Raw genomic sequence first — 14268 nt, forward strand, 5'->3', positions numbered from 1 at the left:
TAACAAGAAAGTAGCTGTGGCCAACACTTTGACGGTCACGAATGTGAGATATTACCAGACACAACAGAGTGTTCCATAAAATACTGTGGCCGTTATACATTCTTCAGATGCTTTATAGTGAAATGTTGAACTCCTTAAAGGCCCGGTCACACCTTGACGTTTTAGCCAGCGATGGCAACGTATTAAAATGTATGTAAAACGCTGGCTGACGTTGAACTTTTGATGTTTTTTTTTAAAGATTCGGACGTATTCATAACGAGTTGGTCGTATGCATAACATATTAGTCATGGACACAGAACGTTTCGTTGTGTTATAGATAACTTATACCAACGAATGCTGAACCTGTTGTCGGCCTACACAACCTATGCCCAACGATAGTCTAATTCAGGCATAGCGCGTTGCACGCATCGCCGACGATGTCGTGACGTAGCCTATTAAAAGGCTGACGCACAACGATTCGAATCATAACTGCCGTAGAAATGGAAGTGACAACATCGCGGTCACACCTTGGCGATCTTGCCAGCGTATGCCGACCTAAGAAAAATGTGTCTAAAACGTTGGGGGCACGTCAAATACGGTATGAGTAAGTTTGGTATACGTGAGTAGAACGCTAAAGTACGCTATCATACGTCGTAGTAAGTAGAGTACGTCAAGAAATTTTAAACATGTTCAAAATTTTACGACGTACTCGGCGTATGACACACGTTCCGCATGCGATGGGGATAAGTTGTACACACGATATGTGGACGCTTACACACGTCCACAAAGGCTACTTATAAGCTACTCATAAGTTGAAACACGTCGCGGTAATGTCTTTTTTACGCGAAACTTATTTCTAACTTATGTTTGACGTGCTTTGAACCAATTCTTTACGTAGTCCCAACACACATCGACGTATGTCGACGTATTCCAATGACGTCTTCTGGTCGACAAAAAAAAAAAATGAACGTGTTTCTAGCTTACAACTGCCATATAAAGACGTGTTCCCAGCGGTTTTGGGAATTGGTATATAAAAATGCTGCTCATAAAAGGGGAACCCAACAGTGTTTTCGAGTTCCTTTTTGAGTCGATGTCCATGTCAGCAGTATCAGTATCAGTATTAGTATTAGTATTAGTATTCGTATTAGTTTGTTCATGTTGGCAGTAGTAGGTGAGTGTGAGGGGGAGGGTGTGGGTTATGATGGATCCTCCTTGCGTCCGCGTGTCCACGGGTAGGTTCATAGGCTGCCACTCAACGATTTAAATGGCTGCATCTCCACGATTGAAAGTAGACGCTTGCGCTCAACAATTGGATTTTTTTTACACTCAACGACTTTTAAACGGTACCACTCTGCTATTTTCATTGTTTACAATGAACGATTTAAATTGCTGTCACTCGCCTTTGTTTTTTAACGCTGGGGTTTGGAAATTTGAAGCGTTTCTTCTGAACGTGTTAAAACGCTCAAACTCGACTATTTTAAATAGACGCTGCCGATGGACAATTGGAATCATAGCCAAGCTAGACATCGAAGTGTGAACATCCTCGTCATGCCGAAGATAAGTTTGAAGAATGCTGCAAATAAGTGTCCTGGCCGTGGCCGTGGACGCTGACGCAAGGACGATCCATTATACCGACGTCTTTCAGCCTATGAGTAACTTAAAAGTAACGTCTGTCGATGTGTGGCAACGATCGCGTAACGTGCCAACAACACGTTAATCATAGGTTAGAAATAAGTTTCGGGTACGCTAAACATTACCTCGGCGTGTCTCAACTTATGATTAACTTACAAGTAGCATGTGTTGACGTCTGTCAACGATCGCAGACCGTGCATACAACTTGTGGCCAGCGTAGCGGAACGTGTGAGTCATACGCCGGCATACGTCGTGAAATTTCAAGCATGAAAAAATTTGAGGACAACCGAAAAGTACAACGTTTAAAGCCAACGTACAACGACGTATGGCAGTGTTTTTCAGCGTGCTCTCAATGTTATCAAAACTTACCCATAACGTATTCAACGTGTGCCAGCGTTTTAGAAAAAAAATTCAAAAATCGGCATACGTTGGCTAAAACGTCAAGGTGTGACCAGGCCTTAACATGTGGCAGTCATGGATATTTTTTCACCTCCATACCATGGAGGTCATCATCAAACAACTCGGAAAGAGAAGACACAGACACAATGATGTGATGGGGAACGTCACCAACATCACATGCCTCATGTGACCCAACTTTAAGCTGGTATGCTCAAGGCCGAATGAGCGAATTTTCAAGGTTCTGGTTGTTGTTCCTACACTGTTCCAGCAAGTGCACACCACAAACCAGGCATGCCACCAAAGCAGTCATGATTTGGGGATGTAGTATGATGCAGCACCCATACCATTCCCAGTATGTAGCTCATTCGATCATAAATAAATCATGCAGTGTACCCCGACGTTGAGATGGTGTTAGCTTTAGAAGAGCATCGAGTTATTCATTGCAACCTAAAGTTGTTTCTTCAGCCTGAGAGCACAGACTGACTGACTGAAACCAACACACCACATAGCACACCAGGCTACACATCACATCACATCACATAACATCACACGATCCCACACTGAACTATACAACATATCACAACACACCGCAGCACAGTACACAACACTCCAGAGCACACAACACAAAGCACACAACACACCACAGTGAAATGCTGGATGGAGTGCAATGCCACATGCTGTGCAATGCTGCACACCACATGCAGTGCAACACCGCACGCCACACTGTGCAACACCGACATGCCACACGCAGTACTGCCACACACAGTGCAAGGGTAATACGCCACAAGCAGTGCAATGCCACACTCCACACGCACTGCAACGCCACACGCACTGCAACGTCACACGCACTGCAACGCCACACGCACTGCAACGTCACACGCACTGCAACGCCACACGCACTGCAACGCCACACGCACTGCAACGCCACACGCACTGCAACGCCACACGCACTGCAACGCCACACGCACTGCAACGCCACACGCACTGCAACGCCACACGCACCGAAATGTCACGCGCACCGCAACTCCACACGCACTGCAACGCCACACGCACTGCAACACCACACGCACCGAAATGTCACGCGCACCGCAACTCCACACGCACTGCAACCCCACACGCACTGCAACACCACACGCACTGCAACGCCACACGCACTGCAACGTCACACACACCGAAATGTCACGCGCACCGCAACTACACACGCACTGCAACTCCACATGCACTGCAACTCCACACGCACTGCAACGTCACACACACCGAAATGTCACGCGCACCGCAACTCCACATGCAGTGCACACTGCAATACCACAAGCCACACACAGTATAACATGCACCACAGACAGTACAACACCACAAACAGTACAATACCACACACCACACACAGTATAACACCACACCAGACAGTATAATACCACACACCACACACAGTATAACACCACACCAGACAGTATAATACCACACACCACACAGTATAACATCACACAATACCACACCCAGTATAACACCACAGACAGTATAATACCACACCAGACAGTATAATACCACACACCACACAATACCACACACACTATAACACCACAAACATTACAACACCACACAGTGCACACAGTATATTACCACACCACACACAGTACAAGACCACACACACTATAACACCACAAACAGTACAATACCACACACCACACACAGTATAACACCACACCAGACAGTATAATACCAATCACCACACAATACCACACCCAGTATAACACCACACACCACACACAGTACAATACCACACACCACACACAGTATAATACCACACACCACACAATACCACACACACTATAACACCACAAACATTACAACACCACACAATATACACAGTATATCACCACACCACACACAGTACAACACCACACACACTATAACACCACAAACAGTACAATACCACACACCACACACAGTATAACACCACACCAGACAGTATAATACCACACACCACACACAGTATAACACCACACCAGACAGTATAATACCACACACCACACAGTATAACACCACCCAATACCACACCCAGTATAACACCACACACCACACACAGTATAACACCACAAACAGTACAATACCACACACCACACACAGTATAATACCACACCAGACAGTATAATACCACACACCACACACACAATAACACCACAAACATTACAACACCACACAATACACACAGTATATTACCACACCACACACAGTATAACACCACACACCACACACAGTATAATACCACAAACAGTACAATACCACACACCACATACACTATAACACCACAAACAGTACAACACCACACACAGTATAACACCACACACCACACAATACCACACACAGTATCATACCAGACACAGTTCAACACCACACCAGACACAGTATAACACCACACAATACCACACACACTATAACACCACAAACATTACAACACCACACACTACACACAGTATATTACCACACCACACACAGTATAACACCACACCAGACACAGTATAATACCACACACCACACACAGTATAACACCACAAACAGTAAAATACCACACACAGTATAACACCACACACCACCACACCACACAATACTACACACAGTACGTATAAGACGTGAGACCACACAGTATGTGAGACGACGGAGACAGAAATTGTCTACCACACACAGTATAACACCACAAACAGTACAATACCACACACAGTATAATACCACAAACAGTACAATACCACACACCACACACAGTATAATACCACAAACAGTATAATACCACACACAGTATAACACCACAAACAGTACAATACCACACACAGTATAATACCACAAACAGTACAATACCACACACCACACACAGTATAATACCACAAACAGTATAATACCACACCAGACACAGTATAACACCACAAACAGTACAATACCACACCAGACACAGTATAACACCACAAACAGTACAATACCACACACCGCACACAGTATAACACCACACACACTATAACACAACAAACAGTACAACACCACACACCACACACACTATAACACAACAAACAGTACAACACCACACACAGTATAACACCACACACCACACAATACCAGACACAGTACAATACCACACACCACACAATACCACACACCACACAATACCACACACAGTATCATACCAGACACAGTACAATACCACACACCACACAGTACTATACACTGTATAATACCGTACCAGACACCACACACAGCATAACACCACACACCACACAATACCACACACAGTACAATACCACACACAGTATCACACCAAACACAGTACAATACCACACAATACTATACACAGTATAATACCATACCAGACACCACACACAGCATAATACCACACACACTATAATACCACACACACTATAATACCACACACACTATAATACCACACACACACTACAATACCACAAACCGCACACAGTAATTTTACCACACACCGTACAATACCACACACGACACGCAATACAATACAATACAATACAATACCACACACCACACAATATTATATCACAGACCATGTTTCTCGTCCCCGTGTAGAATCCCATCACAGACACAGCGACATCAGTGTACAGATTACAAGAAACCAAGAGGCGAGGCCTGTTCGACCTCTCACTGACAGAGGCCTCAAAGGACTAGAGTCGCCTCACCTCGCCGTTCGTACTGCTGTTGCTGCTGCTGCTGTTGTTCCCGCTGCTGCTGTTGTTGTCCATCCCATTACAGTGGCTGGCAGGCGAAGACATTTTGTGTTGGCGGCTCAGAGACTTACCGCTCGGACGTTTACTGCTGTTTGTGCTGCTGTTACCCTGGTTGTTGTTCCTGCGTCTGCGAGCGCGTTTCGCGTCCGCCGGGCTCATGTCGGAACCGATAGCGAGCCAAATAAATGGATGACGAAACGATTTTTGAATGCGGATGGTTGAGGGAGAGAGTGTAAGATAGATCGCCTGAAAGAGCAACGGGCCAAATCCAAAAAGCTGTGCAAGGAAATATGGCGCTGAGTGGCGGACGAGAGGCGGGGGGAGGGTGAGAGGGAGGGGGAAAGGGGTGGGAGGAGGAAAAAAGGGTAGGAAAAAAAAGAGGTAAATGGGAGAGCGGGAAGGAAGGAGAAAGAAAGAAAGAATGTGATTTTTCAGGGAAGATTATAGCGAAAAAAGCCCCCAAATAATCTTGATGTCGAGGAAAACAGGGCTAATGAAGGTAGAGCATCAAGAATGTGACAAACTATCACAGTGAACCACAGAAAATGTCTGCGTTTATTTGTTTGTGATGACTGTTAAATCATTGACGGGAGGATATTTCGATGTTCTCAACAGACTATGATATATCGTTTTGATAACCGTCACAGATTACTCCACGACAGCACAGGATAAAGTCTTGTCGGCCTCTCGGATCCAACAGAGGGCGCTGCGTCGCGGGGCAATCGTGCCGGAGGGCGAGAGGGGAGGCTGCTCTTGAAGCGGCGCGTCACAGGGGGCGGGGCCTAATCGTGACGGAGGGCGAGAGGGGAGGCTGGTCTTGAAGCAGCGCGTCACAGGGGGCGGGGCCTAATCGTGACGGAGGGCGAGAGGGGAGGCTGGTCTTGAAGCGGCGCGTCACAGGGGGCGGGGCCTAATCGTGACGCAACTTCTGCGTGGTGTGTAACCAATTAAATAAATATTAAATGCTTGTTACGAAAGGTCATTTGCTGCATGAAAATGGGAATTCAAACTAAAATCTGCAGCAGGCTTTTGCTTTGTTTATTTATTTTCGTTTTCTCGGAGAGATGATCACGTGCAGGATAAACATGTTCGGAGTCATCAGAAAGTTTTTTTCATAAAATGACAAAGATTTTGTTTTAAAAAAAAATGGACAAATACACAATATTGTTACGGAAATGGCTCTTATTGGACTACTAAATATAGGACTAGCTCAGATCCCCCATTAAATGCATGTATAGTTAGGTTGTTTGGTAAAATGGACGTTATATGTGTATTGGAAGGTGTAAGAGGCTGTATTATTGTTGTGCGGTGGTGGTGGAACGAGAGATCCCTCTTCTTCTTCCGCATCACAGACGATGGGCCCCGCCCAGTCTGCTGAGGGGGTGTTGCCAAAAAAGAGGAAGTGACGTGAAGGGGAGGAAGCTTGTCGGCAGTCGCCGAGAGAGGCGGGGTCGTGTGTCAAAGGAGTGAACGAAAAGAGACTGTGGTGAAACTGTGAGCGCCGTGGTGGTGCCGATCGGCTGTACACGGGACATCGCCGCGGAGTGAGGGTGGTATGACTACTCGGTCCTTGTATAGGATCACTCCATCTGTCGATGTAATGTTCTCGCGGTACTGGTGATAGTCGCGAATTGTCTCTGGCATCTCGATTTTTGAGTCGGGGATGCCGTTCATTGTCATTCCCTCCAATATGTGCATATCGCCATCGCTGCTGGTGGCTTCCCTGACGCGATCCCATGTTACTGATCGCAATGATTCGAGGCCCGCGGCACACCATGCCAGGTTGTCCTCCTCGACGTCGTCGTCATACTCCGGCTCAGTTTGGCGTAGGAGGGACAGGACGTCGGTGTGCGTGCTTGGTTGGAGGTGGGTCGCTATGGTGGCATTGTCATCTGGAAGGTTCATGAGTGGAGGTCGCGTGGTGCCAACTGGCCTGCGCGACATGGCATCTGCCGCCTTGTTCTTCATGCCCGGGATATGTATGATGCGGAAGCGATAATGCAGGGTCTTCTCCTTGAGGTTCCTGAGGCGGGGGTTGGGTATGTTGTCAAGTGCTCTGTCCGAAAGGAGTTTCAGCAGTGGTTTGTGGTCTACCGCAACGATCAGGTTCTCGCAGCCCAGTACGAAGTAGCGCGCCTTGTCCAAGGCGTCCGCGACTGCGAGAGCCTCGCCCTCTATGGGCGCGTATCTGGATTCTGCCGCGTGTGTAAATCTGCTGCCGACCAGGGTTATTTTCCATCCATCAGTGCAGCAGAATGGTCTAACTGGCACGCATCGGCAGTGCTTTTGAAGCAACCAGAATCCGATTCCCTCCTTCGACCAGTCCGTGGCGATGCATGTTGGCTTAGTTTTGTCAAATATGCGGACACCGTGTTCGATTTCTTGTACGATCACGTCTTTCGACTCGCGGAATATGTCCTCTAACTCCATGGACCACTGGAAGCGTTCTCCACTTTTCAGGAGCTTCCGGAATGGCTGCATTCGTTCGGCCATACTAAAGGCGTATGCCACCTGGTTGACAAGCCCGAACCACGATCTGACGTCGGTGATGTTACGCGGTTGTGGGAAATCGTGGATTGCTTCCAGGTAGCGGCTGCACGGTCACACGTCGGTCATGGTGATGGTGAAGCCCGCGAAGTCCACCGTGGGTGCGCTGAAGACAAACTTCTCCGGGTTGAGGATGATTCCATTCCGGCCGCATATATCCAGCCATTGGACCGCCTGGAAGTAGCTCCCCTCAATCGTGTCTGACCATAGTAGCGTGTCATCTACGCACTTGGTCTTGTTACCAATGTCCGCGACGATCTCATCGTATCGTCGTGAGTAACCGTCCCCCGATGCCATATACCCTTGTGGGGCAGATAGGTACCGGTAGCGCCCCCATGGAGTGATGAAGGTCGTCTTGTGGCGGTCGTCCTCGTGTAGGCGGACGCTATGGTAACCGTTCCATGCATCGAATACTGTCTTGCGCTTCCCGTTAGGTACGCGTCTCGCCTGGTGGAACGGGGATTGGGTGTGGTGGGTCTCGCGGAACGCATGCTTGTTCAAGGCCTGAAAGTCGACGGTGCGTCGCGGCTTGCCCTTCTTTTTCGCGCAAATTACCATGCGGTGACACCATGTCACCGGCGTGCCGACGGGTACTTCCTCCAACACGCCGAGCCGAACGTCCTGGTCGAGGCCTGCTTTTACCTCATCTTGCCAATGTATGGCCACGGAGATGGGAGTGTGATGGGCAACCGGTGTTGCGTTCTCACTGAGCATAAGACGTAGTGGCGGGCCGGTCATTCTCGGTAGTGGCTGGTGTGGGCACGTGTTGAATGTGCTCTGAGCATACATCCTGAGTAAATGTGACTGTAGTGCCTCTCTGTTGGCCTCGGTCGCTGGTATGGGGAGTGTGGTCGGCTTGGTCGGCGGCTCCGCGCGTCGCGGGCAGTCGCACAATTCCGAGGTCGTCAGATTCACCTCTCCGAGTGTCGGGAATCTGTCCGAGATCATTCCCAGGTCCATGCAGGCCGCGCGGGAGAGGAATATGCGGTCTGAAGAGTCCGTCACGTACGCGATTTGGCGCGTCTCAAATCTCCGAGCGTCGTCACTGTTACCGGCGAATCTGACTACCACGGCTCCGAGGATACGAATTCCTCTGTTGTTTGCAGCCTTCATGGTCATGGATACAGGTATGAGGTCCTCAGTACTCAGGCCCATTTGTTGGACGACTTTAATGCCGATCAGGCAGCTCTGGCACCCCGTGTCTGCCATAGCGGGTAGGGTTACCGCGCGGGTGTGTTTCAGGAGGTTAAAACCCAGCGCTTTGTAATCCTCGCGCTTGTTGGTGAGAGTGAGGTTGACGTATGGCTGCGGGTCGGATATGCGTTTCATCCACTTATCGCACATATCATCGTACAGGTGGTGAGCGAGGGGAAGCGCGCGCATTTCGTCCTCTGTGCTGGCCATGGTGACCGTTACGTGCATAGCTCGACGAAGGCTGCCGTCTGCTCGTCGTACATCCCGTCGGTCTCCTTAGATGGGGGTCTTGCCGATCGGCTGCCCAGGCACGCCTTGTCGAGGTGATTCTGGCGGTCACACTTCCGGCACTTTTCACCGTATCCGGGGCACTCGGCGCGTCTGGCGCGCCATTGAGGCGTTTTGCCGTGGCCCACCTCGCCGCAGTAGATGCATACTCCTTCGGGCTTGGCCTTCCGTTTTTCCGGCCTGGCTCCTACTCTGGCGCGGACGTCCTGTCGCTTTCCCCGCCGATACGAACTACTGATCGCGTCCGTGCTCTGAGTGTCAAGCAGGCGCGATGCCGAGCGTTTTCTAGACTCTTTGGCCTCTATATACTCTATCATGTCCTTTAATGGCATGTCCTGGTTCTTCTCACCGAGTAGGTCAAGTTGTATTGCTTGGTCCGCGATGCCACGGGCAACCACTTTGCGCAATATCTCTTCCGTGAAGTCGTTGACCTGATCGCACCCCGCCTTGGTGCACTTCATTTCATACTTGCACGTGTCCGCCTGCCCCTTGATGCGGGCGTGGAACGACCGGACGGGCTCCTCGTGTCCCTGCCGCATGTTAGACAGGGCCATTCGAGCTACCATCGTGTTCTGCGTCCGGACGGCGAGCGCCTTCATGGCGGCGAGGACGTCTTCTTCATCGCTGCCCATGAGGCTCCTACCCGCCGCGCGAGTGAGGTCCTTTCTCAGCTCCTCCTCACAGCACTCCAGTAGCTGCGTGACTATGTCGGGTCTGACAAGCTTAGTACCTGTTTTGTATTCGCCTCAGCGGGTTATGAAGTACGACCAGGCCTCGCCCGTTCCGGCCAGTGCTATGGAGGGACGCTTGAGTTTCTCCATCTTGGCATTCGAGCTCGCCGCCCTGGGGGCGGCGACGTGCACAATGGCGTGTACTGTGGTGAATGGAAGGTCGTGACGTGTGATCACATGTTGCCCGGCTCGAACACAGAAGAGATAAAGCTGAGGTTCGGCTCGGCCGCGGGGTTTGTCCCTGGGGCATTGCCGTTTTATGTCGGTGGCTCACTTGGTGCTCATTGAATGGTGAGAATACTGATTGATATATAATACTGATTTATTTTGCGGTGATTAGTTGCGCGTGTGTACCTTACTGCTTGTACTCCATGCTGCGTCTGTATTTCCTGGTGTGCCCGTAGAAGCGGCTTCAATCAAATGGAATAAAGCCTAAACTCTGAAGGTTCTTCTCTCATCCTCATTTCAATTTATTCCATTTGGTTTTCTCGGCTCTCTCAACCAACGATGGACAAGATCTACAAACCCGAGAGGTTCGACGCAGACCCAAACGCGACTGACTCAGAAATGAAATGGTCGCATTGGTTCCGTTCCTTCTCACACTATCTGACCATCATCGAAGAGGGAGCTGACAAATTGGCCGCCCTCGTGAATCATGTCTCGCCCAGCGTATACAGGCTCTTCTCGGAGTGCGACACTTACGAAGCAGCGATCGACGTGCTGCAAGCGCTCTACGTGAAGCGCAAGAACGAGGTATACATACGACATCTTCTCAACACACGCAGGCAAGCAGCCGGGGAGACAATCGATCAGTTCCTGCAAGCTCTGAATCAGCTGGGAAAAGACTGCAGCTTCCGGGCCGTAAGCGCCGACGAACACCGAAAGGAAGCGACCCGGGAGGCATTCATCCAAGGACTTAGATCAGCCCACATACGGCAACGCTTACTAGAGAAAGCGCAACCCACTCTTGACAAGGTAGTTGATCAGGCTCGAGCGATGGATACGGCACAGCAGCAATCTGAGTCATTTGGGACACCGATGCTGCTAATGAACGCTGCTGCGATGGGAACTCAAGGAACCCCACTGGCACAGACACAGCCAGACATAGGGGATGGAGAAACACCCGAGGAGCCGGATACACAGGCCACGTCAAACTCCTCAGCAACTACTCCGGTTGGTAAATGCTTCTTTTGTGGGTACAAAAGGCACCTCCGCCAAAAATGCCCCGCCAGAGATGCCACATGCATGAACTGTGACAAGAAAGGGCATTATGCCAGGGTATGTAAATCTACTCTAAGGAAAAATAAACCCACTTCTGCGGCTCTCTACTCGCAAAATAAACTAACTGCAGCCTCCCCGGGGAATCTATCCAAGGCTATCATCAACGTACGAATTAACGGGCATATGGCTGAGGCACTGATTGATACCGGTAGCTCTGAAAGTTTCGTCAACAGCTCGCTAGTGAAGGGCAGGAAATGGAAAATCCACCCGACAGACAATACGGTATGCATGGCCGCCACATCACTACAGTCCCGCGTACGAGGGTACTGCAATGTCGAATTGGACGTAAAAGGGTACACGCATCGGGATGTAAGGGTACTGGTGCTTCGTGATTTATGCGCAGACGTAATTCTGGGTCATAATGTCCTCAAGCCGCACACGAGCGTCGAAATACCCTTTGGAGGAAGCAAACCTCGTCTGATTTTAAATGCCTTGACTACCGCGGAGGTAACGTCCCCCCAGCTGTTTGCTAACCTGTCGCCGGTCTGCAAACCGATAGCGATCAAATCGCGGCAATATACCACTGCTGACATGAATTTCATCACTTCAGAAACCAAGCGATTACTGGAAGAGGGAATTATAGAACCGAGCGATTCGCCATGGCGCGCACAGCTGTTGGTAACCAGCAGTCAGAACCATAAGAAACGAATGGTTGTCGATTATTCCCAAACGGTCAATCGCTTTACCCAACTCGATGCCTACCCCCTGCCGCGCATAGACGAGATGGTCGAACGCGTGGCCAATTATAAGATATTCAGCACCATCGACTTGCGAAGCGCCTATCACCAAATTCCCATCCGAGAGGAAGACAAACCTTACACCGCATTCCAGGCAGGTAGACGCCTCTACCAATTCAGGAGAATCCCATTCGGTGTCACGAATGGAGTAGCTTGCTTCCAACGGGTTATGGACGACATCATCTCAAATGAAAACCTCAAAGACACTTTTGTTTACGTGGACAATGTCACAGTGTGCGGTAGGGATCAGGGGGAACATGACATGAATCTGGACAGATTCTTGAGCATTGCTAGAAAATATAATCTGACTCTCAACTACGAGAAATGCGTATTCTCGGCAAGGTCAATTGACCTTCTCGGCTACACAATAGCCGACGGCACGATTAAGCCTGATCCTGAGCGATTGCGCCCACTTCGTGAGCTACCCCCACCTCAGGACCTGCAGACAATGCGCCGGGTGATCGGCATGTTCGCTTACTATGCGAGATGGATTTCGCAATACTCCGAGAAAATACATCCCCTAGTGCATTGCAAAAACTTTCCACCAGATGCCGCTGTTGTAACAGCTTTCCACAACCTCAAAGACGATATCAGTAATTCCGTGGTATTATCGATCGATAGCTCGGTGCCCTTCGTGGTGGAGACCGATGCCTCAGATCACGCCATAGCTGCTACGCTTAATCAGTCTGGGCGACCCGTCTCGTTCTTCTCGAGAACTCTCTCTGGAAGCGAGCAGAGACACTCGGCAATAGAGAAGGAGGCGTACGCCATCGTCGAAGCGCTGCGTAAATGGAGACATTATTTACTGGGAAACCACTTCACGCTCGTTACGGACCAACGATCCGTGGCATTCATGTTTGATGGGAAAAATAACGGGAAAATTAAGAATGAAAAAATTATGAGATGGCGAATAGACCTAGCCTGCTATAGTTACGACATTGTTTACCGGCCCGGGAGGGAAAACCCTGCTGCAGACACCTTCTCTCGGGTCTACTGCTCGGCGACAATCAGTCGGGCTTTGCAAGACCTCCATGTGTCTCTGTGCCACCCGGGGGTAACCAGAATGGCACATTTCGTGCGCAGACAGAACCTGCCCTATTCTATTGAAGATATTAAACAAATGAATGCTTCATGCCCTGTTTGTGCTGAACTAAAACCCAGATTCTATGGCGCGGCTTCTGGCAGACTGATCAAGGCCACTTCTCCCTTCGAGAGACTAAACATTGACTTCAAAGGGCCCCTGCCGACCGAGACAGACAACAGATACATATTCACTGTTGTTGATGAGTATTCAAGGTTCCCTTTCGCGTTTCCGTGCTCGGATATGACCTCGGGCACTGTTGTGAAATGTCTGTCTGACCTCTTCGCTATGTTTGGGAAACCTTCGTACATACATTCAGACAGAGGGCCGTGTTTCATGTCGGCCGGGCAAAAACAGTTCCTATTAGAGCACGGCATAGCAACTAGTCGAACGACGGGTTACAACCCACAGGGTAATGGTCAGGTGGAGCGGTATAACGGAGTTATTTGGAAAGCCGTAACTCTGGCGTTGAAATCAAGAGGACTGGGCCCCGAGCGGTGGGAGGTTACCCTTCCCGACGCTCTGAATTCCATACGCTCTTTGCTCTGCACGTCCACCAATGCAACTCCTCACGAACGAATGTTTACTCACCAACGACGTTATGTTGACAGCCAATCGGTGCCCAGCTGGCTAACCCATCCCGGAACAGTGTTCATGAAACGCCC

General features: G+C 49.6%; 1 protein-coding gene across 3 annotated transcripts in view; it reads right to left on the bottom strand.

Annotated features, from left to right (window-relative positions):
- The window catches only part of FAM193A (family with sequence similarity 193 member A), a 169241-nt gene extending 163162 nt beyond the window's left edge, over positions 1 to 6079 (bottom strand). For all 3 annotated transcript variants that reach the window (XM_085848318.1, XM_085848317.1, XM_085848316.1), the window contains exon 1: positions 5697 to 6079. In XM_085848318.1, coding sequence (XP_085704444.1) covers positions 5697 to 5903 — 207 coding nt within the window. In that variant the 5' untranslated portion in view covers positions 5904 to 6079. The remainder of the gene's footprint in view (positions 1 to 5696) is intronic.
- Positions 6080 to 14268: the final 8189 nt, after the last annotated feature.

Source organism: Eptatretus burgeri, chromosome 12, assembly GCF_056783735.1.
Source record: "Eptatretus burgeri isolate ZD-2024b chromosome 12, Ebu_testis_v1, whole genome shotgun sequence".
NCBI lineage: Eukaryota > Metazoa > Chordata > Myxini > Myxiniformes > Myxinidae > Eptatretus > Eptatretus burgeri.